This window comes from Platalea leucorodia (assembly GCF_965183815.1).
Source record: "Platalea leucorodia genome assembly, chromosome: Z".
Taxonomy (NCBI): domain Eukaryota; kingdom Metazoa; phylum Chordata; class Aves; order Pelecaniformes; family Threskiornithidae; genus Platalea; species Platalea leucorodia.
In genome coordinates this window covers 167,642-193,158 of record NC_138858.1, presented here as the reverse complement: position 1 = coordinate 193,158, position 25,517 = coordinate 167,642, and the positions used below count along the sequence as shown (strand labels likewise).

Here is a 25,517-nt window from a genome sequence, read left to right as displayed (position 1 = left end):
TTATCATGCACGGTAACTATTATGGTTATGCAAGTGCAGAGACAGACTGATGCTACACTGTGCCTTAACCACAGGACCCTGCTCCATAGCGCTGGTGGAGATGACCTGTGCTGGCCCATCATTGCTTGCCCAGGCTGCTTAGGGCCCCCGGGCTGGGTCCCTGGCAGCACTGGAGGCTGCAGCGAGCAGCCATCCCGTAACAACCAGCCAGCTGCTCTGTACGGGGCCGCGCTCCTCCAACTCTTAGCCAGCATCAGCTCCGCTTGTTGGGGAGTGGGAGGCAATCAGGCCAGCACCTACTTAGGTTTTCCCCAGAAAAAAACTCTGTAAACAACAGCAAAGAAAATCTTGCTTGGTCCTGAATCTAAAACCATTGAACTGGATCCTGCGTGTCCCACAGACTCAGATTTAGCACTAGTGAAAGCCATGCTTTTTCTCAGGCTTTAGGTGCCCTACCCTGTGTAATCTTCCAGGTGGGCCAGATACAAGGTTTAGCCTTGTATGGAGTTAACTCTTAGAATAAATGTGGTGGGCTCATTTTAGCCTATACAAGTAATTTGCTGGTACCCCAAGCCCCAGAATTTGGCACACATAGCAGCCAAGCAGAGGGACACTGCTGTCACTTGAGGTTTGAACTGCATTTGAAGACGGAGAGGCTGTGAAATGAAAGCTCACTCACCATGGTTTGCCGATAGCTACCAAACCTTGGTTTCCTGCAAGTCCTCACTCAGTTCTATATATGATGACATTTTTGTTCCAAGCTGTAAAGTTGTATGCTTCACTTCTTGCCTTTTGCTATATTTAGTACAGAGATGGTCAAAACCTTTTTTTTTTAAGTTTTTGCAGAAAATGTCAACATTTGAATACTGGGTTTGTTTCAAAATGTTTGAAACAGACATGTTTTTATTAGAAATATACGTATTTATTTCTGAAAGCAGTATTAAATGAGTGGTTACCTATATGTTATGCATCAGAAGAAGAATTGTGCTAAAAAAATACACATTTAATAGCATTTTGATCACTTTGAAAAAATGGAAAAAGGCACATTTTTTCCCCAATATTAGCTTTTTTAAAGCCATTTTTTTCCATGGGGAAAAATGTTCTGTTTAAAAAATAAGGATCTATTCTAGCTTTGCACTAAGCAGTCACAGCACGTAAATTTTAACACGCCTCGGGGTTTTAAAGTCTCTCTCTCTCTTTTCTATATTTACATTTAATGCTACAGAGCTAAGTGCATTCCTCTGCCTGCCATCACTCTGCAGCCCCTGTGAGACAAGACTGAATTCACAACCCTTGGATAGTGGTGTCTCTTCTACATCACAGAACATTTCTGCTCAGCAGCCTGTTTCATTTCGGTGAAGGTGGCTTGTGCCTTTTCTTTGATCGCATCCATGTCCATATTCTGGATGTTCTGCAGCTGTCCCAGGATAGAGTCCTTGTCCTCTTCCTCCACCTGATCTTCTGCCACCATCTTCTGAAGGTCTTCTGGCAAACCCACATCATCTCCAGCCATCTGTATTTGATTCTCATCCAATTCACTCTGATACAAAAAGCAGAAAATAAAAACAGTACATGAGAGTATTTCTGCTATCCCAGGATCTACCGATGAGTCTCTTTTTTGTTCGTTTGTCTGTTTGTTTTAGGGAGAACCAAAACATACGCACAGGTTTTTCAGTCAAAGATTTTAGATGCAACTTGTGAATTCAAGGGGCTCAATCAGCCCCATACAAGTGCTAAGATTTTTCAGACAATGATGTCAATTGTATTTCTTTGAAGGATTTCAGCAGTGTCACTTGCCATTTTAGAAACCTGTGCCGTATGCGTTAACTGTGGTAACATGCCGATACTGCAGGAAATCCACCACAAGTTACTTGTATCCACCAAAGACATGCTGCAATATACTGCCTGGGCTGTCGTCTGTTCTGCGATTTGGCTGATGAAGCTTTAGAAAAACTGTGGCTACTATTCCCCTATTCATTTGGTGGTGGGTATTTTTAGATATCAGCACTAAACTGAAGCCTTCCTGAAGAAAGATGCACTAAACTCAGGAAAGAATTACTGGGAAAAAGGTCTCCATCTTCCCCAAATCATGTCTAAACTGTATCTAGGTCTTTGGTCTGCATCTCTGAGTTGTGATGAAGGGCAGGGGCTGCCTGGCACATACTCAGAGCAGCGTTGCAGTGCTGGTAAGTGGGGTAATAGGAGGACTTAGACAACAAAAGAGAGGATGGAGGTTGGGTGTGAGTCTGAGAAAGCAAAAGGAGACAGGAGAAGGAACTGATTAAGCAATTAAAAGGGCTGAGATGCAGTAAGCACTACACACGCTTGCTTCCTGCCTGCCCGCTGAAACGCTCTGTCAGTGGGGCTATGTCAATTTTTCAAACAATGGCGATTTTGTTCACATTTTGTGGTGGATTCTGATGGATCCAGAGTTCAGAAGAACAGGATATTTTGACACAGTTCACACATCAAAGATAAGTATTAATGCCTCATTACATCTCCAAAATGAGGCATGACAGCAGCAAAGGCCTGATAAGAATAAGCAGCAATGCTGTCAGCAGGAGGTGTTTTTGGGAGTGAGCGGGGTCTTGGGTTTGCATGAATGAATGAATGCAAGAATGACTGGAAGGACATGTATGAGCAATGTCTGTGTAGTTCCAGGCCTTAGCAAGGACAGGCAGACTGGGATGCTTGACTGCATAGCCACTATTTACTGTTAGATATATTTGCACAGCTTTATGTTTGCAATAACTGTACTTCCCTTTAACTTGATTTCTCCCCATATCTCTTATGAAAATATGGAGAGGTGTATCATGATTGTTACTACTACGTGGCTAAAATGGGTGAGGACATCTCTTGACCCCATTGGGTAAGGGTCGCTGCTATCAGATCTGTGGGAGCTAGAAACAATATCCCAAGCGGGGATTCTTTATTGATTGTGTAGCAGGAAAAAATGTGTTAAGCTTTTAATCAGCAAGTGCTGGCTATCGAAGGAGTTAGCCCTTCTGAAATTCTCCCAAGTAGCAGTGGAGGACAATACGAAAGATACTGGGTTAATTACTGAAAAAGTCCCCCTAAGCAGACAATCACACATGTTCTTCTCTTTAGAACTATTTATAATTTAAGACATCATCACTGCACACTACTGTATATTATGTGGAAAGATGCCCATACAGATGTGAACAATTGTTTGTCACGTTCTTGCACCAAAGCCCCCTGTCCTCCTGAAATCTGAAATGTGATGGACAACACAATTTGGGGGTTTAAAGTGTTCTCTGACCAAAGAATAACGTATTCAGATGTAGTCTAAAGCAGTACAATTCTGCCCGAGTCACCTGCCTCTGCTCACTTGGCATTCAGCCTGTCCTTGAATAGACCTAGCCTGAGCTTCAACAGGGTAGGGTCGCTCAACAAGCCAAGAAGTACAGAAGACATGTATGGCCTCTTCTCTTTCTTCTAAAATTTGACAGACAGACCCAGTTCTGTTACTTGGATTTGAAATGGAAATGTAGCATTAAGTTTCTGATTCTACCTGTTGTTTTTCTTTAAGTCTGTTGGAAATAAGTTAAAGCTTGTTTTCTCATGAGAGACCAGAAGATTTTCCCACTGGATGTTCTTAAAGTCGGGCAAATGCTGCAAGTGCCCAAATACACAGTGAGCCTGCAGCTCCAAGCACTCACTTCTGAAAGTCAGGATCAGAAATGTGTCACTGGAAATGCATCGTGTCTGTTAGTTCCCGACAGCAGCTTGCAATCAGAGCGCAAGCAGGGTGTGCAGATCCCTGCTGTCCCAGCACGCACGCATGTGGGGACTGTCACTTGCCCAAGGCCAGACATGGCTCTGACAGCAATAGAGGCACTACCCTGCATCAGAATACACTCGGCTTGGACTACGGAGAGCACCCAAAATAGGCAGACCTCGTGGACAGGACAGCTCGGGCCACGGGCTTTAACAAACCCGTACAGAAAGCCCCTCTGGACCCTGGCAAACCTGCACTGGACTGGATGGCCTCTCTCCTGGTGACTTTCATCTCCACAGTCTCCAGGTCTCTGCAAGTGTTCAGCCACCCTTTTAGGATCTCTGAGAACACAGAAGCAACATCTATTCTAGTAAATTAAATATGCCTGGCACCAGTCTCTTGCCCCAAGGCCAGCTGGCCTGGAACAACCCACTGCGATGCTATTGAACTCTCTCACCCTACCAAACAGGGTGGTCCCATCTAACTGCCTATTGGGAATGCCTGTCCTAACTCCCCAACTGGCCCTGGGAACTGCTTGGGAGAGCGCCCAGGCCAAAACTGGGTCAGACACTATTCTGACAATTCAACAGCACAGGCGATAGAGTCCTAGGGCCTGGTAATAGTCTTTGACCCTGATTACGCATCTGATGTAGTCCAACTCAGATCCATTTTGTTATAGGTGCAATATAGAGTTCTTTATACCTACATGATACGCAGGTGTAAGCAGACAACAGTGTAAACTCTGTTTATATGAAGTCTGATTATAAACAAAAGAGATCAAAGCTCACAGACTAATCCACAGGAGAGCCAAACTGTTTTCCAGCATCACTATGTGATGTACTGCTTTCCTTAAGTTTAACTTATCCTGTCATAAAATTTACCTACGCCTATGTGCAGAGATCCTTAGGTAGGTGAATCCAGGCCTGATCCTGTGATTCATCACCTATAATGTACCAGTTACATATAAAATCAGAGTTCATCTTGCCTTGACCTGCAAGTGGGGTTTTTGGTAAGGAATACAGCAGCCCATACTGACCTACGCCATCCGAGGGCTGCAGGTACCTCACAGGTAGGTACGAGGAGCCACAGGCTGGAACCACCAGCCTTCTCCCCGGCAAACACCCTCTCGTGCCATCCCTACGCCAGGCTCACAGTTTGGAGCACAGGGAAGGTGTGCAGAGGCTGCCTGACACCTCAGCTGTCAGGGCCTCGTAGGCACCGTCACGTCATTGCCCAAACTGGCTTCAATAAGAAAGAACCCCCTTACCCCTGGGGCCCAGAAACCCCATTTCAGCTCAGGTCAGGGCCCCAGCCCTGCCCTAAGCTACATCACAGCTGTGCCTGTGCCGAGGTGGTCCCCTGCTGAGCCTGGCTTGTTGACTGGTTTTCCAAGACGGACCATGCTTTGCCTTCCCTGACGATCACTGGGCAGTCGCTGGACCCTGCTGCCAGCCCCAGCTCTGCCCGCTGCGTTCAGAGCCTGTGGGCGAGGGCACTGCTTGTGGTGGGGTCCCCCATCGCCCTGGCCTGGACCTTCTCAGGGAGCAATCCTGATCCCACTGCCCCCTGACATCCACATTGTGACTCCATTTTTCCACAGTGGATCCAGAGCTGTTTCACTCTGGCCTATTAAGAAAACATTTAGATCAGCAAAAGAATTCTTCAAGCTTAGCAAATACTTGTTTTCAGATACTTATCTAAAGCCTGTATGCACTGAAGAGCTTCTCCTGAGACAAGTTTCTCTTTCTGCCCGGTCAATATGCATCCCCGCGGCACAGCTAGAGCTTATGTAATGGCTGCATACAAGTAAAAAACCCTTTAATTCTGGAATGGTGCTATTCATTAAATCAAGTCTTAACAATATTCCCATCACAGTGCAATAGAGCAAGAGCTGCTTGAGATTACATGACTACATCTCCCTTTCATGGCAAGAATCTTTCCTTTTTAATGTCTTTAGCAGCACTTGTTATTGAAAAGACACCTGATTGCATCTGAATACTCTTTCCCTCTAAGTATCAGTGAATGAAAAACATCCTGCTGTTCAGTAACTGAGAATCTTGTAGAGCAGCACCCACAGAAGTGCTTTGACTAGGGGAAGGGATCCACCTGCTTGGAGCAGATGACATAGTCCCTTCCTGAGGTGCCAGAAATGCCCGTACCACAACACAACCCCCAATACTTGGGCAGAAGAACGGCACTGATGTGACAATACTCTGACAGAGAGCAGCAGCATTCGAGGTGACATGGCGGATTTACGTGCAGATCAGTGACATGAAAGGGGTGGCGGGGCCCATGGGGAGAGGCTGCTGTGCTGCAGATGAGGTCTTTGGACAGGTTGGACAGGCTTGTGGTCAGATGTTCCTCTCCTGCATCACAGGCACCATCACCTCAAGCCCCTGTGTTTAGACCTTGCGGACGTTAATTGATTACTGGATCCCAGTTCAGGAAAAAGGCAGTAAGTGAATAAGAGAGTTTGGTGTTTTGTTTTGTTTTGTTTTTTTAATTAAAATATTTATTTATGTATTTATATATTTTTTTGAAAATGTTTTGTATGGAGGTGACGCATTGAATACTCCAAAGATGAAAAAGTTGTCCATAGATCAAATGTCTCATGGCTAAAAACATCTTTCTGATGACAAACCTAAGTTGACAATTCTGTTAATAGGATTAGGTTCATTAAGGGACTGCTTTCCCTTATAAATCTGGCCCAGATACCATGGAGCTTTAGATTTTGCACTGAAAAGGGGGCCCTGCTTAGTCCTGAATTTCATGCTTCCATTTACAATGTGTGCTAGTGATTGATACTGCTAATATTCAGGGTTTCTATCCCATACTAGGCTACCTGAAATGACTTTCATTTTTCAAAATAGTTAATGCATTATCACAGGTCTGAGAGCATTTTGCTGCCATAATGTTGTATCACAGAGCTGAATATTTTTCAGGGACATATAGCATGCATGTAATAATTTCATTTTCTTCCTGATATATGTTTTCATAAGGGCTGATGAAAAGAAAGCAGACCTTCAACTAAGAAATGCTATATAGGTAGACACAAATGCAGAAAAGCATATCCTGCAAAATTTACTTGCAACTGCCATAAATCAGCAAAGCTAAGTATATGTTTAGTACCTTCTTTTTTGGCTTAGAGATTCTGTCGTACCTTGGAGGCAAGTCTTCCACTGTTATTACTGCAATTTGGCCCCAAAGACCATGTAGTGTATACCAAAGTCAAGATCCTGCTGGAGATGGGGCAGATCACCCCTGCATGCTCTTGGGTGCTATGAGGCGGCAGTGCGCCCGTCGGAGGTCAGCCAAGGGCGACTGTGCAGACTTGAACACCATCTCAGAACTGAAAAAAGCACTACGGATGGGAGACTTTCAAAATCACAGAGAGACACCCAGCACCACTGACTTTTCGTTGAGACCTGGGCACATAAGCGTCCTGAGGCCTTTGAAATTAGCCCTTCTTGGGATTTAGAGCCCAGGCTTCGCAGAGTGTGGTGAGGCCGTGGGGAAATGCTGCTCAGTAGCTGGCTCAGCATATGCCTCCAAAAGGAAAACAAAGCCTAATGATATTTTACTACTCAGCTGCTAATTAAAATGCTGGTGTTTAGAGATTTAGGCCTACAATCCAATCAACCACTTAAAATCTTGTACTTCATTTTTTCGCATAATTAATCTTTCTGTAATTAAACTTGCCCTCAGGATATGCTTTCCTCTTCCTTTTCACAATGCTGAGCATCCACAGCCCAGAACAAACAGTATATTGCAACTGATGAATGCAGAAGAGCATAGGGGATAATCTGCCCTTGCTCCTTCTACCCCTATATATGACACTGGTCAGGCACAGAGCCAACATATATCCGTATTTCTCCAGGCATATCCCTGTCTCTCTTCCAGGTGGATAGTCCGCCTGGAGGGAACCTGAAGACGTGGTGCATTTCTCTTTTTGAGAAGTCTTTTTGATGCCAGGCTATAGCTGTGAGTGAGTGCCAACAATTCCCTAACATATCTACCGCAGGAACAAATATCAACCTCACACACACGGAGCAGATCCTGTGCTTACACCAGGTCCTGCGATCACACGGGCCTCATGCTGCGCGCAGGCAATACGCACAGTCTGCTTCACGGGGGACTGCGCTGTTGAGCCGAAAGAGCTCAGCGCCTTTGATTCATCCCAGACAAGCAGGATGCATTGCAGACGACCTGCGCAGTGTCTAGGAGATCCACAGGTTTGATAACGCCTGGAAATGTTAGATGACACAGTGCAGACATGTGTGTTTCTATAGAGGGACCTGCAGCCATAACAGCAACACCTCTAGGGAGAGAAAAAGAGATCAAAGTTCAAGTACAAGTAAGTGTGTGACCTTGATAACCATCTGGGAAAGACTCACAGGCTAATAATACTTCCATTTAAAGGGGTCATTTGAATAAGCTGTAGGTGTGTAGCAACACGCCTTCACTTTTGAAGATGACAAACTGTGCCTTCAGATAATTTTAAAAGTCCAATGCCCTTACAGAGAGTTTGTTGATCTGAAATGAGTTGTTACATAGAACTGTATTCACTTCAAATTCGCTTACAAAAGCTTTGTTCAACACTGACACATTTGAAGGGCAAGTAGAGGTAGCTTAACTGAGGTTTCTCCACATCATTTTTTCCCTTGCCTTTTTTTACCCCAAGTACCTGTCTCAAAACACTCTGCCATACACTTTTAAGACATACACTTATCTTTCTTGGAAAGTCAGTTAGCAAGGTTTTGGTTGCAAAAAACATGTTTTCAAAGTTAGAGGAAAATATATTTTTTAATCATGAATGAGGCCTGCCAGACTGGTTAAATACAGATGGTATAATTTTATCTAAGTCACAAGGTTGACTCACTTTTCATCCAAATTGTAATTTGCCTTTAGGGTTCAAGCAAAGCATTAGTTTAAGAGTGGTGCAATTTTATGAACATGGCACTAGAGGGCCTTTGACGGCTCAGGGTTAGAAATGGCATCAAACTAACACTGTAGAAAAAAATACAAGATTTACAATTTGCATTTACATTATATAATCACTTTCTGAGCCTAGGTGACTTTGTTAATCTTTAATTGCTTGACTGCTGGGTCCTTTCCTTCTGGCATTTCTGATGTTTCAGTGAGAAATTCTTTAAACAGTTCAGCAGAGATGGCTGCAAATGTTCTAGTGTTTAGTTGTGCTTGCCGCAGAAAATGCATAAATATTCAATTCTATTGCTTGCAGGTTCTAAGATAGGTTTTAAAATTCCTCGGAGCCTGTGCTCCCAAGTCATGCCAGGTAATGGAATCTAAGGGGCTAGTTTGCTCAGACCAAAACTGTGTTAGGGACTGTCAAGTAGTTTAACGACAGGAGCCATGGCACTCCAGCACCGGAGGGCATGCCTCAGCACTGACTCGTTTAGGAGTTTAGATTTAGCACTGGATTCACAGAGCACTGAAGAAACTGTACAAAAACCCCTTCACTGGCAAATAGTAGACCTTCTTAAAAGGTGTCCTCCACAAGGAACCCTTCACATCTGGTTCCTCCTGTCAAGCTGGAGGGATTGTACTAACCTAGGGCCAGAAGCACCACCAAAAGCCCCTGACAGGACAGGGAACAAGTGGAACCATTAAGCCCACTGCTCACAAACAGCCAAACAACATAAGTGTCCCCACAGATCTGGATGTAGACAGAAGTTATTGAATGAGCGCCGTATGAATTCATTAATTTACTGTGAGGAGAATGAAGTGTTAACTGGAGGAGCTATCTGAAAAGGTTCAGCATTGTGGAAGAAGGTAGCAGAGATGATGTGTGTAGCAGTGGCTATGACTTGTTATAAACTTTTTGTTTAAAATATTATGAATAACTTCCCAAAAAAATCCAAGAGAAAAAGTGGCTCCTTTTAAAGCCTGCAAAATAGTACAATAAAAATAAATGTTTGCAAAGCTCTTTTCCTCATCAACTACTCCACTGATAACTTTGGGCTATGGACCGGCTTTTATAGCACAACTTATTTCATCCAACTAGAACCAGTATTCGGGTGAATGCTGAGCAGATAAAAACTGCCAAAAGTTTTCAAGTGATTGACGGCCAGTGAAGGACATAGCCTAAATCGGGATAACGGCAGCTTTCAGATGACAGGGCCTATCCGTACAGCTGTGCAACCTTGCATTTTTCTTTCTCACTTCAGTATATAACACATTCCTCCTGTAGGTGCTAGAAGATGTGATAGGTATTTCAGACTCAGACAATCCCTTCACAATGCTTGTGCTTTTACAAAGCTAAAATCACAAGACCTGGCAGCTCCTGGGAAGACGTTTCTCTCAACTTTTCTTTGAGGTGGGTCCTAACAAGGTAGGTGCCTGCAGGCCTCAGGTTGACTCTTGGTTCCCTGCTGTTAAGTAATCTCTGTGACAGTAGCCCTGAGCAATTATGAATGAAGTACCCTGGGGCATTATTAATTTGTTAGCTGAGCGTATTTTGAATGTGTTGAACTCCCTGTTGATAGTTAATTTCATTACTGCTGCTTAATTAATATAGACTAAAAAGTGGCATGGATAGTTCTCAACCTTGACTACGGGCATCATCCCAGGATAGAAGGGGCTGGGAAATGCGAGCCATATGCTGCTAGAATATTCTAATTACACTGATGTAATAACCAGACTTCTGTCTACCTGGGCTCACACTCACAGGGGCACATAGGCTCTTAATTTCCTTGCAATCCCTTGGAGACCAGCACCTGAACACCTTTGTAGTTCTGTGCCACAGAGCAGGGATCCAGGCCTTTAGTTAAACATATCTCATCCTATTTGGAAGCTGGGTGATACGAAAAAGGGCACCAAAATACAAAGAAGTCCCTATCTTCATGTGACCAACGAACCAGCAAGTCCCGAGCTCTGCTGACTACAGGAGATGGAACAAAAAAACCGAGAGAGCACACAGATCAGGCAGTCATAACACTGTCTGCAAAGGGAAAAGCAACTGGAGAACTCCAGATAACAGCCATTATTTCCAGGAGACATTTGCTCAAATGATAAATTTTCAGCAAGTCACTCAAGTCATATTTGACATAACTGTACGTGAAGGACATCTTAATGAAGCTAGAAAAATAAATCTCTTTAGAAATCTTTTACAAGTAATGAAGGAGAAACCAGGCTAAGAGCAGTTTAATAGAAGTTAAAACACCACTGTTCTAAGATGAGTTATTCCTGGGAATTCACTTAACGTTTCTGCTATGGGCTAATCTTCCCTGATTCTTTTGCAGAATCTTTCTCTGGCTCTCACTCCCCTAGCTCACTTCAATTCCAGCCCATGGTGCTAGGTGAGATACCAGCTTTCTTCATTATAGAAGCATCACCATCTTGCAACAGGAAATCATCTCCAGAATATTCAAGTTTCAAAACTTTTTTTCTTACCTTTTTTATTTTTTTAATAGAAAAGATCTGTGAATGTTTAGTATAGGCTTAGTGCTAAAGCCTGTACTTTGATAGACAAGAGTTCTGCAGTTAAATCCCTGAAAACATGGAAGACGATCAGAAAATAAACAAGGGAGCAAGTCTTCCCTCTAAACCAGCAAAACACTTTAAATACAGTAGAGAACTATCCTTGTTTGTATCCATGTGTTTTTATGTCAGGAAAATACTATCAGCCTAAACGCTAACTATGCTTTCTGTCATGACCCAGAAGCTATTGCAGCTGCTGCCTGCTTTTAACAAACTTCCAGATTTCTCTGTTGCTTGAAGCTTCTGTTGTCTATATTTTGGTTTTCCTGGGAATATTTGACAAACAGTGTCAGGAGCACTAAAGAAAAAAGAATGGACAGTTTGCTTGCACTTCTAGTAAAAATAAGCCTTCAGAAGTTTAGAAGAACTCAAATGTACAGCTTGCAGAGGAGTTTTCAGGGACTTTGCTTATTTGCTTAGAGCTTTTTTTTTAAACTGTTGCATGTTGCTAAGAACACATACTGAGACACAATCAGACCAGATACTCAACTTGCCTAGTCACCTGTTTCAGATCTGACAGTGTAGAGAGGGATTACGAGAATCCTTCCATTAGATTCATCTACTGAAGAGAGAAAAAAGGGTCTAAAAGCAGCAGTCACTAGGGAAACCCATGGCTCCAGCCTCCTCCATTTCCATACTGGGCTGCAGTGGGGATCCCACTGATGAAGGCAATTTGCCATTTTCAGAACTCTGTGTTGGTAGTCAGTTTGTTCTAAAACTGGCCACTGAACTAGAGGAGATCACAAACTACAGGCTTACCTTAGGGAGTCTGTACTTTTCTCTCAGATGAACCCTAAGACAGGCCCGCTCTGCTTTTTTCTGTGCAAACGCTGCATCTCTTTCCATCCTGGGAATCAGAAAAAAACATTTCTTCATAATATTAATAAAATACAGTCTTTTACACTGAACCAGTTGCTTGGCTGCTGAAAGCTACACACAGGAGTTATTCCCAAAGTTATGTAACTTGTCCAAAGGCACACAAGGAGTGGTATCAATAAAGTGATGCTAAGGGCCCAGACCTCCTGCACCCCAGGCTTGTTCTCAGAACAGTTCCCTTGAGTCTTGAGAAGAATGAAGGATAGGCCAACACTACTTGTCTGGAGTTTGTACCTGTACTACCCGTTATTGCTTACTATAATAATGAGCAATTCCAATAAGCAGAACAGAAAAGTTATGCTTGTTCCTTGCTTATTCCACCGGGGCACTTACAGGGACGCGGCTGCCTGCCAATGCTCCTGTTCTACAAACATGACGATCTCGTAGTGTAACACCACACGCGCACAGTGGCGGAATGGTCTTTCTGGGTCAGACCGAAAGTTTACCTATCCTAGAGTCCCATTTCCAACAGTAGAGGACACTTTAAGAGGATAATCATTCTGTATCAAAACTGCCCTGTAACTGTATTACACATTTTCCCGAGAAACAGCAATCTGTGCATTTTTGTGTGTTTAATCACCAAAAAAAAAAAAAAAAAACCAAAAACCAAACTAAACTTGAGAAGAACCCAAAGTCAGGATGGTCACACATCAAAGGCCAAACTCTGCCTGAGTATGACTCCAGCAAGGCACTTCTACTTTTCTGATCTCCACTCTTGTACAGCTGAAAACTGGGTAAAATCCAGACAGCCCTGAAGCAGATGCTCTGCCCATGGCAAAGATTTGTGACACACATTTACATAACCACACCAGTGTACTCAGCTGATTTTTTTCTCTTTGAAAATACTTCAAATGTTCCTATTATAGTTCCAAACTGTATTTTCAGAAGTACTCCTGCACGGATTCCTCAATACAGTCCAGCATGTAAGGGACACATGCCACACTTGAAAACATTATAGAAATAATTCTTTTTCCAAGCATTTTCCCTATCCCAGGAATCCCATTTTGCTTCTCACTCTCAATAAAGCATCTTCCTGCTGGCAAGTGGTTATTTCTCTTTTAAATATCCCTTGACAAAATGCATAGCGAAACATTCCGTATTTTGTTCCAAACCAAATTACACCTATTCAAGGTTTTATGATAGAAATGACTGCTGCTAAATACAGACTCGGATACCTCAAATTCCATCAGTCATTAACCTTTCACCTATAATCATCTTACATGAAGGATTTACACAACCATTACGTAATTGACCATTAGAGGAACAGATGCATTTGAGATTTAAAAGTAAATTGTTTTGTTTATAATTATGCATGATTTGAACTCCTACACGTTAAGTCCTTTATTTTACTTCTGTTTCAATATTTAAACACAGCAAGTGGTAAAGATTATAATCACAGACAAAGTAAAATTGAGATTTAATCAGTTGAAAAGTTCTGCTTTATTTAGTAGATTTTAGAAAAAATAACTGAAAATGCAACTATAAAAAATAACCATGTTAAAACTTTTCTCTAGATAAATATAATCCATTTAACATAGCACTCATTACTTTTTCATGTCTGCCATAATAAATGTGGACCAAGAAAAGATTATGTATTGAAAGTGTACTCCACATGGAGCTCTAGGAGAACGAATCATACACGTTTTAGAATTAACTCCTGCAATACAAATGGCTTTGTACCTATGGAAAAGTTTTATAAAGTAACATTAACTAGGAATGAATGCAGCACATCAAGGTGTGGAGATAGCAGGAAAGTGTAGGAGAGAGTTGCAGGATGGAGGGGGGGGGGGGGGGGAACATAATAGTTTATCATTTCCAGTTCGTGAACTTTTATTTTGGAAATTCTCTTTAGCAAAGATTTTTATGCTTTAAGAAAAGGGAAGAGAGGTGAATGTTTGGCTTTTTCTTGGGTTATTTTTATCTGCACAAATTTACCAAGAATCAGCCCCATACTGATAATAAGGGAACAAGTACTCACTTCTCCTCAACCACTTGCTTTTGATATTCCTCATACTCCTCTCTGGTCATTCCTGCAGCTGCTGCTGGATCAGAAGGAGTGCTTTCTTCTTTGCTTTCTTCCCCTCCACCTCCAAGTCCCAAATTCTTTACCTGGTTGCTCAACATACTTTTCATTAGAAAGGCCATCTTCTCAAGAAAAAAAGGAGCTATAAACAAACAACTACAAGAAAGACAAACCAAACCAAAAACGTTTTCAAAACCAACAATTGTAAGCAAGAGAGTTTCTACAGCCACATCAGCTCTTCAAGGGCACAATGCTAGTGAAACGTGAATGCCAAAACCAGTTTGTCAGCCATAATCTGGATTAAAGAGTGAACTCCTTAATATCTAGAGGCAGATGGTTCAGATTACTCCAAAAAAATCATTAGATGCAGCTACCTATTTTTTATATTAAAACCTTAAGCTAATTGCGCACACACAAGAATCAGTTACAGTGTGCAATAGCATTTTGACTTCTTCAGTCTTGAAACTCTCACTTTCACAGAGACGAAAACGTTCTCTGGAACACAACGGATCTGAATTAAAAATTTGGTTGACTAAATGGCCATAGTAAAATCATAAAATTCGGGCTACTGAGCAGAAAACCTTTTTGGATTTACACAATCAAATGAGATTTGAAAACTAGAATCCTTCATTAAGCAAAAAACCTAATCCGTTTTATCCATTAATATTTTATCACATTGGACAGAAAATACATTGAATGATTTTTCTTCATCCACTTTTCACATGGTTGGTTTGTCTCACAGATGAATGGGGCATTATGGCTATCATTACTTTTTTTTCCAAGAAAGTAATCACAAAAAAAGCAAATCATATCTTCCCGCTTTTCATTCCTTAGGGTTTATTTCAACTCTTCCCCAGGCTGTCTCCATCTAGATCACCACTTTGACTGGTGCTGCACAGAACACCTAGTGTTTTTAATCCTAACTGTCAGTAAAGGAGAAATGAATCTGACTGATTCTATATGCTATAATACAGCCTTGATATCTTTTGTTTGCTATAATGCAGCCTTGACATCGTTTGTTTGTGGACTGCTTGTGTAGATCCTCATCTTTCAAACTTTTATTCACATCATTAGCCTCACCAGGTCTATTCAGGTGAAGATTTGCAGGATCTGCTACCTAGATCATATGCTATTTTGGGACAGAAAACCATCTGCTAGGTCGCGAAAGTTCATCATTTTGTGTTTTGAGCATTTATCCTACTATGACTGCGCATGCCTTAATGAAACATTCTGTAATTTTGATTATCTAAATGGTTCTCCCAGAACTCTCATAATTTCACTGAGAGATGGGAGGATTCCAGTCTGCCTAATACCCTAATCTGTATCACAGCCTTTCTAATTAAAGCAGACCTGTTACTATTAAAAAAATAAAAAAAAAAGGCAAAACATTCTGTAATCCTGGATTATTAGTTATTAAACAAGAAACTTTAAATTTCCTTTTAAAATAGAGTATCACTCAGAAGCAAGAATTCCAAATCACAACAAAACGACTTGGATATGCTACAAATACCTAGAAAGCCTTTTTCTTAAATAAAAATTGATTTTTATAATCACTGTGCACTTTCAAAACTATGCATAAGTTGCAAGAATTTGTGGGAAGAATCAACTTTTTACATCTGACCAACTCTGACCTTGATTACCAAAACTCTATTGTACTTGCCCAAATGACTAACAGAACTGAGATCATAGACATTAGATAGCTATCTCAATTTAAGCAGAGAATGCTAAACTTGAGCATGCATTAGTCTGAAGTTGAATGAATAAAATTAAATAAAATTTGTTATTTAAAAATGAAAAATCCAGCATTAAGTTTATACATAAGGTATCACTACTCCTACCTCAGAGTTACTTCAAAATAGGCCTGGCAACGTCAGTCTGACTTTCTGTTACGCCCAAAGACTTCCCTGGTTCAGTTTGCTGCCTCTCTGAGGCATTCAAAGGGCAGAACTGCTGCCGGCGTCCCTTATTTCCCATCCTTCTGCATTTTAGAGAGGGCTGTGTTTGCTCAGAAGAGCTGACACCTAGCTAGGGCTGTGGGCCCGCTGCAGGTCAGCTGTAGCTGTGCAGGCATGACCCGTGCCATTGCCGTATCACTGTGTAGGTATCATCTGGTAAGTGCTGTCCAACTCTGCTCAGTGATACTTTTATACCATTTTCCCAGCCTGGCGACAATATGGACAAGCAGACATGGTTCTAACCTGCAACCCTTTTGCCTCCTGCTTAGAACGAGAAAGACCTTGCTCATTTTGCTGGTGTTTGAAAAGTCCTGCGAACAGGCCTAATCTAGCATCTCTTTCAGAAGGACAGTCTTTGGATGAGCAGTCGTGGCAACCCCATGACCCAGAACAAGACCACAAGAGCCCCTCTCTGTTATGCAGTCAACTTTAAAAGGAAGAAATTAAAACAAAGGGTTATTTCTAGAAAATTATTTAAGTTAAATACTGCTCCAAGAACAAGCCTCTGGAGACAGAAACAAACAAACAAACAAACAAACAAAACCAGACAGTCCCTAGTTCCTGAACTACAGCCTGACAGCCTGACTCACATACGTGACTTGCCCCACACTCCTCAGAACATAGTGGATCTCAAGAGCGGGAGACAGAAAATCTTAAGTGAGGGGAGAAGGTGCTTGGTCAATTCAGTCCAGAAATAGATGGTGGCTACAGAAAGAGGGCATCACAACTTTGGATAAAGGTTTTGGTCTTGCTGACCTTCATATCCACTGCTTACAACACAACGCTAACAACCGAAACCGGCAACGTGGACATCAGAAGTTGGAAGAGCATCTTCTCAATCTGCTTCAGCTCCATAGCCAAGCTGTATCTTATACAAGTCCATGGCACAAACGGGGCCAAGAAATACTGCATGAACCATGTACAGGTTTTCAGCAGCTTGCAATAACCATTGAACAGGTTAAAGTAGTATATTGGCACCGTTTATGCACTGATCTTAAAACACACGTGAGTTCAGTTAACAGTACAGTAGGCATTACAGAAAAGCATCTTACAAGAGAAGTTTAAGATCAGATAAACAGAACTTTTGGTTGTTAGCATCTTCTCTGTGCTTTGACAGCCACTTGATTAAATGTTAGTATGCTGTCCCACAACATCTCTATTTAGTGCCAAACGCCCCTTGAGTTCACTTGCAGTGGTTGGCTCATCTTTATTTAAAATTCTCCTAACTGGAACAGGGAGCACCAGTTTTTTCCTGTTTCCCAAAAACTGACCAGTTTTTGTCGTATTTTCCTGTACTGTGCACTTTGAAAACACAACACGCAGCACTGATTTTTCCAGCATCAGGTCTCATAGTCTTCTGCAAGTGTATGGGAAGTGCATCTGTTAAACTTTGTGCTATTGGTCTTCACTGAAAAGAAGCTTCCCTATCTTTGGGCACAAGTCTTGGCTGTAGACTTTGATCCTTACAGAAATTTTGCTAACATCACCTTCTGCCTAAAAGAGATGCTTTCACAGAATTGGCCAAGGTGGCAAGAAAGCTGAAAACTGGCTTGGGAAGGGATTGCTGAGAACCTGAGAGATCTTGCCCTCCAGGTCTTGAGAGAGGTCTCATGAACCTTCCTAACAGCAAAAGGCTTTCCAACGTTAGATTCAAAACTGAAGATAACAAAAAGTGCTTTAAAAGTTACTGGCCTTATTAGCACTGGAAACTGCTGAGAAACACAGAAGAGACTAGTGACAAAACTTTGGAAGACACTACATAGCTAGCTAGTAAATTGCTCACTTCATTGTGGGTTTAGATATTTATCACAAATCTGTGTATACAAATAATGAATCAACACTCAGACTGATGAGGAACCAACTGCTTAGAGAGTACCTAAACATCAAGTTTTGAGCACCTACCTTGGGTGTCAACAAGGACCAGCACCTCCAGAATAATTCCCGTTCCTGACAGGTGCTTTAACTACTGCCTATATATTGAACTTACAAACCACTTAACTGCTTTTTGTTGATTATAGGGATCACAGGCTTAATGAAAACATACAGACAGCTGCTAATTAAGTACTCATGTTACCACTTCTTTTGCTTTAAATCAACATCCTTTCCCTCTAGCTTAAGTGAAATCAAAATTAAATTAATTCCTGTTTTATCTGATGGAACTGGGCGACATGAAAAAAGTCCGTGTTCCATACCCAAAGAACGCATGCATCTCCAACCCCAGAATAGAATTCAGTCTTGAAACAAGCAAATCACAAAGAGCAAAATCTAAAAGCCTCACAGAGAGGCCAGCACAAAAATGCTATAGGCAGGCAAGCATCCAAACTCCCAGCCTTTTCTAGAGACTATGTTCCCAAAACACAGTCACAGCAGACAACTCCAACCACATCTCTCAGAAGTATCTAAGTGTTCTTTGAAAGGACCAAGACTCTCCCCCCGCTTCATCCATCTAGAAGAGGGTGTTGCCTTTTATATAAGTCAGAACATTAGATCACTTGCACAGAAAGAGAGAAATAAACATTTTAGGGCTTTCTCAGCTTGAATAGATTTAATTGAAGATTCTTCTCCTCCACCTATTAGAGAAATTGCTCTTGGCTGGGGGAAAATGATGGTCAACGAGGAAACTCTTACTCTTCCTGTGGGAGGTTACCACAGACAAACACAGTTTACTGGACAGAACAGTAAACAAACAAACAAACAAACCAACCCCAAGGAGACACGGACTTACTTGTTTTGGGTAGGTATGTTATATTCCAACAAACAGGAGCAGAGCACCCAGGTGACAGCAGTTTGGGGAATCTGGAGAAAGAACTTCAGAGCTATAGGCAATCTTCAGCTCAAAAAAGGTACTTTGTATACTCAAAGCAGCCAGCAAGCAACTCTATTTGCTGTTAAGAGACTTAGAAGTTGACATACAACTTTACATTTGACCCTAAGTGTCTGATACTCAAGGCAAGTCTGATACTCAACACAAGCTTTTGAGTGAATCTCTTACTTTGAGGTTAGTTACTCTTGCATTAGACTGCAACACAGAGGATATAATCCCTTCGCATAGAATGAACTGAGGCTGGATTCAGCATATCTTTCTAACCGATGGCAGTCATTGGCCTCTTCAATACAGGTGGAACCTCAGCCTCTGAATGCCGTTAACTCTCCAGTATCAGGTAGGACTGAACCCAGATCTCAAACTGTTCAAGCTTGCTGAGCAACAGAGGGTAAAGAATGCATCAAATAAACTTGCTTGGATTTCATTGACATGTACCAAATTAAAAGAAAAAAAGCTTACTAAAAATATGCATCTTTATTCAAATAAGGTTATCTCTGAACTCCAAGTGTCAATTCACATTAGTCAGAAACAAACATATGAAAATGTCAGCTGTTTGAATTTGAAAAAAAAAAAACAGTAGACAGTCTTCGGTGTTACAGTAATTGATGCATTGATAAATGTCAAATTTTCTTCAAACAGGAATTCAGGTAATTTACAAACCATATTGTGAATTTTACTTTTGAAAAATTCAGGTGTGACCATGTATTTAATATACCCTGACCAATACAATGAGATTCTCTTGTCCCTGCCAAATATTTGCTACTTATCATCCACACTTCAAATACAATTATTAGACTTTTCTCCCCCATATTGTCAAACCAGATTCCAAGGTGTCTTCTCCTCCTAGTCCTGAAATCTTACTTGATAAGAATCAAATACGTTGTCAGTGCTGAAAGAAACTTCTAGTAGCCAGCCATAATAGGAGGCTACATCGACTGACAAATATTCTTGAAGTCCAAATTTGTTGCTATCACTTCAAGAACAGACAGGGCAAAATTTGAGCTGGGCAATTGGGAGCTTTCCTTTGATCCAGTGAGTGACGAGGCAATTATGGAAGTTCCAAGGAGAGACGACTGTGAAATGAAGCATGAAGCAAAGTTATCACTTTTTGGATGTTACGCTTTAGACTTTCTGCTCCCTAATACGAAAGTTTCCTAGTTGCACATGGGAGGTATGTCAGATCTATTAGCAACATTAACACACAAGCTGAGCCTCATACTGAGGATACAATTGTACGTTCAAGTTTTCCCCTAGACACTGTCCCCAGCCTTCTCACCTTTCTAACAAAAGACACAAAAGTATGGGCTGCTCCAGCTTTAAAACAAAGTTATGGTTGGATAAATATTCACAGTAACAAAAAATACAGGCTTCCTCCAACTGATACATTAGAGCTGTTCCTCGTTATGCCAGATACATGCACCTACCTATCAAAATACAATTGCTAGCCTTTCTGTATAAAGGGTCTTGCAAAGCCTGCTGTGAGAGAGGGAGCTCTGTTTAGGTGTTGCACTGATGCAGGAAGGCTTGCAACTGAAAGGAACAACTGTACCTTTTCAGAACAATTTAAGAAAATATATTAAGTTTAGTTAGAAGAGTCACGGTTGTAACAGCTTACGACTCAAGGCACCTGTAAATATTTGCTGGTGTTGAAAGAACTGAATGGATGAATTCCTATGTGTTATTCTGCCTTATCTGAAAGTTTTTTTCATTGATTTACCATATTTATCCAGCGAGATTAGCTTGAGGCAGAAGTTTCTCCAATTAGTACAGCAAAATCTTCTCAAATTTAGAAATTAATCTATAAAGCTATACCACTTACAGTATATGACATACTGTAGCTATGTAAATAGGTGTGTAGGTAGTACCGTTTTATTGGTGTTGCACAGACATCCACTTTTTGGACACTGTATTTTAAGTAGCAAAATATATTGCATAGATTTATCATTTCTCCAAACTGACAGGCACAATACTGAAGTGTTCTTCATTACAGCAAATTTGGCAGCATGTGTTGCACTCCAAGGGAGTAGAATGTAGGAATGCAGTAGTAGTATGCTAGATTCCAGATAATTTTTGCAGAATCAGACAAACAGATTAACAATTAAAAGTCAAATATCCTAATGCATTTGTGTATTTTATAGAATTAAAAAAAAAAAAACAAAAAACCAAAACCCCCTATTCTAATTCTACACACAAAGAACTCAAGGACAAAGTTACCACAGATATGTAAACAAGGCAAAATGACTTCATTTCACATTCCGAATTTGGGCTACCTGCTTTGTTTCTTTCCTGAAGCAAATGTTCACCTGATAAGCAGTATCAAAATCACATGTTCAGTCCTATGCTTTTGATATTAAAGCAGGAATTGACACACAGAACTGGTTCTACAATAGCTGCTGGATTAACAAACATGTCTGAAGCAACAGCTTGTGAAGAAATGGGTTAATACTCAATATCTGTAGTTTAGAAGACTTGCCATGTCAAGATTTATATCAAAGTATCTGTATTTGATACATGAAAGACACAAGACAGCTTTACAAAAGTAAAGACATATTCCTACGCTAAACACATCCTTAATAAAATCAGATTTGAAGAGGTATAAAGCAACAATATCTTTGCTGAAAAATGTTCCACAAATCTCCAAACAAAATTACAGACAGACTTGAAACTTGAAGAAACTACTTTATCATGTTTTCTCTCACTGCCTAAAACCAAAACTCAAAATAAGGAGATAAGCCTTTATTTGCTGGTTCTGTATAGTTTGTTTTCCATATCAGGTATCAACAGTCAAACTGTTAAAGGCCTGTCTTTGTGTCCACATATTAAAAAGTGCATAAATCTATATTTCATGAAGAGTTAGAATTAACTAAAGAATTCTTAAACTGTTAAATCCAAGTGGTAAAGAAATGAAATGTTTATAACAAATTTTCACCCCCTCCAAAAAAATAGAAGAGCAGTTGTTTGTGTTTTGGTTGTTTGTTTTGTTTGCTTGCTTTTGTTTTTTTAAACTGATATGTCAGGACACTTAGTGGCAAGCTTTCTGTACAAATCATCCATCTGCAATTCTCATTATGAACAACAACCAAACCTGGGTGTTTCAATTCCCTCCCCTGGAATCTTAACAAAAGAGGAGGAATACAACATTTGCCTTCTAGTATTTATGAGAAAGTTAGCTGAAAGCATAGACTTAGATAGGGTCCGCAGTCTTCCCCTATCTAGCATTTGCTCCACTGCTCCCCAGTCTGTTTTTAACTTCAGCATTAACAGTTCAAATGAGAACTCATTTTGTTTAACAAAATTCAATAATTTACAATATTGAAGTATATCAAATACTAAAATTTCCCTCATTTACAGAAGTGTATAATTTTCTGTGCATACATACTGCTGTTATGTACACACAAAAGGAACGGGTCATCAAAAGAACTTTTTGGCTGCTGCTTCTTGTTGACTCCTGAAAGAAAAAGCAGAAGAGAGTTCATTAAATACTTATACTATAAAACTAGCTAACTGGTTTAAATAAATAAATAAATATTTCAATTATTTGAGGATTAAAAGATTCCATTCCATGTCAACAGAGACTTAGGGAAATCAAACATAAGTCATATCACAAAAATAGGATATAATTTTTTCTATTTACAAAGACATTGGTAGCATCACTATAGTTCCAATTTTGCATCAGATAGAGAAGGAAACAAAACATTCTGGACAGCAGCCAGAAACTGTGAAAGAACATATGAACTGATTTTTAAAATACTTTAACTAAAATTTTCTAAAGCTTCTCAGTATCTGATTGGCCTAAAGATCAGCATAGAAAAGGAAACACATGCAACTAAGCAGTGAAAGAATCTACTTGAAATGGGATTTCCTTTTCTCTGGCACAGAACATATTTATTTTCTTAGTGGATACAGATACTGTGGATCAGCCACAAACAGATACTAAAATTACAAGGGCATCAAAAAGAACTGGAGGGGACCAGCTCCACATTTGTCTTGGAAGCCATCTTTCCAGCTGATGGCATAACATGACATACATAAGAAATGCACTCTCTCCACTTTGTAGAGAAGCAGACACACAATAAAAGTTAGTGCCATCAGCAGCACTGGTCTTGTATTAATACTAGTTATCCTTCCACACAGGTAGCAAACAGCATTTCCTCTTTGCAGGGCAATGCAGCTATTTTGGTCCCTACTCCTTATCCTGATTAGTCTATGTGAGAAGGAAATAAGTCCTTACTCTCAATAGGTTTTCCTTTCCAACAACGCAAATTTAATTTGATCATGATGAGATTACAAAGAGGAGGAAGAGAAAAGAGAAAACATCCCAACTAGTTTAGGGAGGGGTGGGGCGGGGGTAGGTGGAGAAGAATTCCGTACACTATCAATATCACATGTAGGAGAGGGATGAAGGGATATGTATTGTAAAAAAGTTCACTGAGGAATTTGTAAGATGGGATAAGTAGCTTGTAGGTACACATTAAAAAAAAAAAAAAAAAAATCACATCAGATTTTGTTAAGGTATTAATAAATTTCAGTAAATCCAACAGAGGACCACAAGGATGGTGGTCAAGAGCTGAAGCACATGCTTCAAGAGAAGAGAGGAAGGGAACTGGGCTTGTTCATCCCGGACAAAAGAAGGCTTCAAAAGGTCTAACAGCAGGTTTCTAATACCCACAAGATGTTATTGAGGAGACAGGGAGAGTTTTACAGAGATTAACATTATAAAAAAGAGACACAACAGGGCAGGTTCCCAGTAGATATACTGTGCAGGTGGGGGGAGAATAAAACAAACTTGATTATGATAATTAAACATTTCCAGTGGGGTCCGTAACAGTGGTAAATTTTCCATTCTTAGAGGTTTTTAAGACCTGACCAGTCTAAACACTAAGCAACCTGGTCTGAATTCAGTGTCGACCCTGCTTTGGGCAGAAGATTGAACTAGAGACCTCCCAAGGTCTCTTCCAATCTGAATGATTGCTTGTTTTAAAGAAGATTAACATAATCATACCACTGCAATAGCATTTCCAGTCAGAAGTTCTAAAATAATTTTCCCTGTTGCCTTTAAACATACTTACCTATACATGATATAACCAATGAATAACACTGTTTGCACTGCTACAAATATGAAGAAGTGCATTGTAGATAAGCATGATGGAAACGGTGGCAAGTCTGGACACTTTGATTTCTCACTAGATGGCTAAAAACCAAGAAAAACAATACTTGAGAAAAGAGCAAACAGGACATGCCATCAAAAGACTGTTATATGTCAGAAACAAAACAAGGTCTTTGCAACATGATCTAAAAATCAAACACAAGCAGAAAACAGAAATGACACCACTCTGAAAAATCATAATCTTACTCCCCGTCTCACTTTCCTCTTCCACCTTTATGTTTCTCAGATAAACTGACTGATGTTAATTTGAGAGTTATAGGGGAAAGAATAAATCTTTGGTAAATTAACCCAGAAATCAAGAACCTTCTATAGGATCATAAGCTAATTCAGCTTAATTGCTCCCTAGGCTAAACTAAGGTGCTCCTGAATGTGAACGCAGTCATCTTTCACACGTAGAGACCTTGAGCGGAGCCTGCCCAAGTTTCCCCTGATGAAAGCTCTCCCTTCTGTGCAGAAGCAGTAGAGAATCTCCTCTGTATAGAACTGTTAAGTAGGGGGACAAACACAAAAAAAGCACCCAGAAAACCGAAGTGCTTGACCTTGTTTCCACAGGAAATTAGACTAAAAATCATGCTCTTTGTGCAAAACTTCTCATCAAGACACAGATCATGCAGTTAGGTCAAGGCAGTGCAGTTTTAGCGAAGCAGCTTAATGAAGGATTAATTGCTCTGTAAATTGCATGCTGGCTCTTCCTAGCTTTTCACTAACAGCCAAATAAAGAAGCACTACAGTCATGCTTTACACTAGCAGCACATAAATTACCATATTTCGTTGTACTAAATGCTCAATGTCCCTCTTTACTACATGAAGGTGTTCTTTGATGTCATTGAAGTGCTGAGTTGTTTCATAGACTCCTGCAGCAGAGCCAGGATGTTGAGCTCCACTGATCAACCTCAGAGCATCAGCCATGGAATTTCTGAAACAAGACAAACAAGAAAACATCTTTCAGCACAGAACAGCTTTTCTACAACAGCAAATTCTGGACACCTTTTAGTCCATTAAAATTAATTTGAAATACACAGTTGCCCCAAAAGGCAGAAAATATTTTTTCTAGCTTCCAAGAATACCTATCAGGAAATAATTCCTTAATCAAACTAAGATTTTTTTTTTTTTTTTTTAAATATCAAATTCCACAGACAGTTTCGATTTGTGCAGTGCACCATCTCCCAAAGTCATGCTGAAAACAAGATCTGGCAAATATTCTATTGCTAGACATCTGCTTTGCCTGACTGATGAAGTCTAAAACAAATGTTTTATCTGAGGCTCTTGCCAAGGCTTTAGGATAAGCAGAGTTTAATGCAATCTTTGAAGAAAACCAAAAGCTGTTTGAAAAATAAATAAATAAACGCAGTCATGTAAGAAATAAAAATAAAGAAGAGGCTTTAGGGATAAGAAAAGATTTAGATACATCCTTGTTTCATGATTATCATTTA

General features: G+C 40.5%; 2 protein-coding genes across 2 annotated transcripts in view; both read right to left on the bottom strand.

Annotated features, from left to right (window-relative positions):
- Positions 1–979: 979 nt before the first annotated feature.
- Positions 980–24,007, bottom strand: LOC309602658 (complexin-4-like). Its single transcript, XM_082336419.1, has 6 exons — positions 23,987–24,007; positions 22,297–22,365; positions 18,819–18,889; positions 14,094–14,294; positions 11,999–12,086; positions 980–1,540 (listed from the first exon to the last, which is right to left on the bottom strand). Exons 2-6 carry the CDS (start codon positions 22,327–22,329, stop codon positions 1,313–1,315), a joined length of 621 nt encoding a protein of 206 aa, XP_082192545.1. The 5' UTR covers positions 22,330–22,365; positions 23,987–24,007; the 3' UTR covers positions 980–1,312.
- Positions 22,257–25,517, bottom strand: part of LOC309602657 (protein ERGIC-53-like) — a gene marked incomplete at its 5' end in the record, with an annotated part of 23,199 nt that continues 19,938 nt past the window's right edge. Inside the window, 3 exons of the mRNA XM_082336418.1 lie at positions 22,257–22,365; positions 23,987–24,108; positions 24,847–25,000. Coding sequence (XP_082192544.1) covers positions 22,329–22,365; positions 23,987–24,108; positions 24,847–25,000 — 313 coding nt within the window. The 3' untranslated portion in view covers positions 22,257–22,328. The remainder of the gene's footprint in view (positions 22,366–23,986; positions 24,109–24,846; positions 25,001–25,517) is intronic.

Coding starts and splice junctions, on each gene's coding strand:
- LOC309602658 (XM_082336419.1), bottom strand. CDS start 22,329: ATGACCCGTTCCTTTTGTGTGTACATAACAGCA. Junction 18,890..22,296: donor TTTGTGTGTACATAACAGCA/GTATGTATGCAC, acceptor TTCTTTCTCCAG/ATTCCCCAAACTGCTGTCAC. Junction 1,541..11,998: donor AAAAGTACAGACTCCCTAAG/GTAAGCCTGTAG, acceptor TTTTTGTATCAG/AGTGAATTGGATGAGAATCA.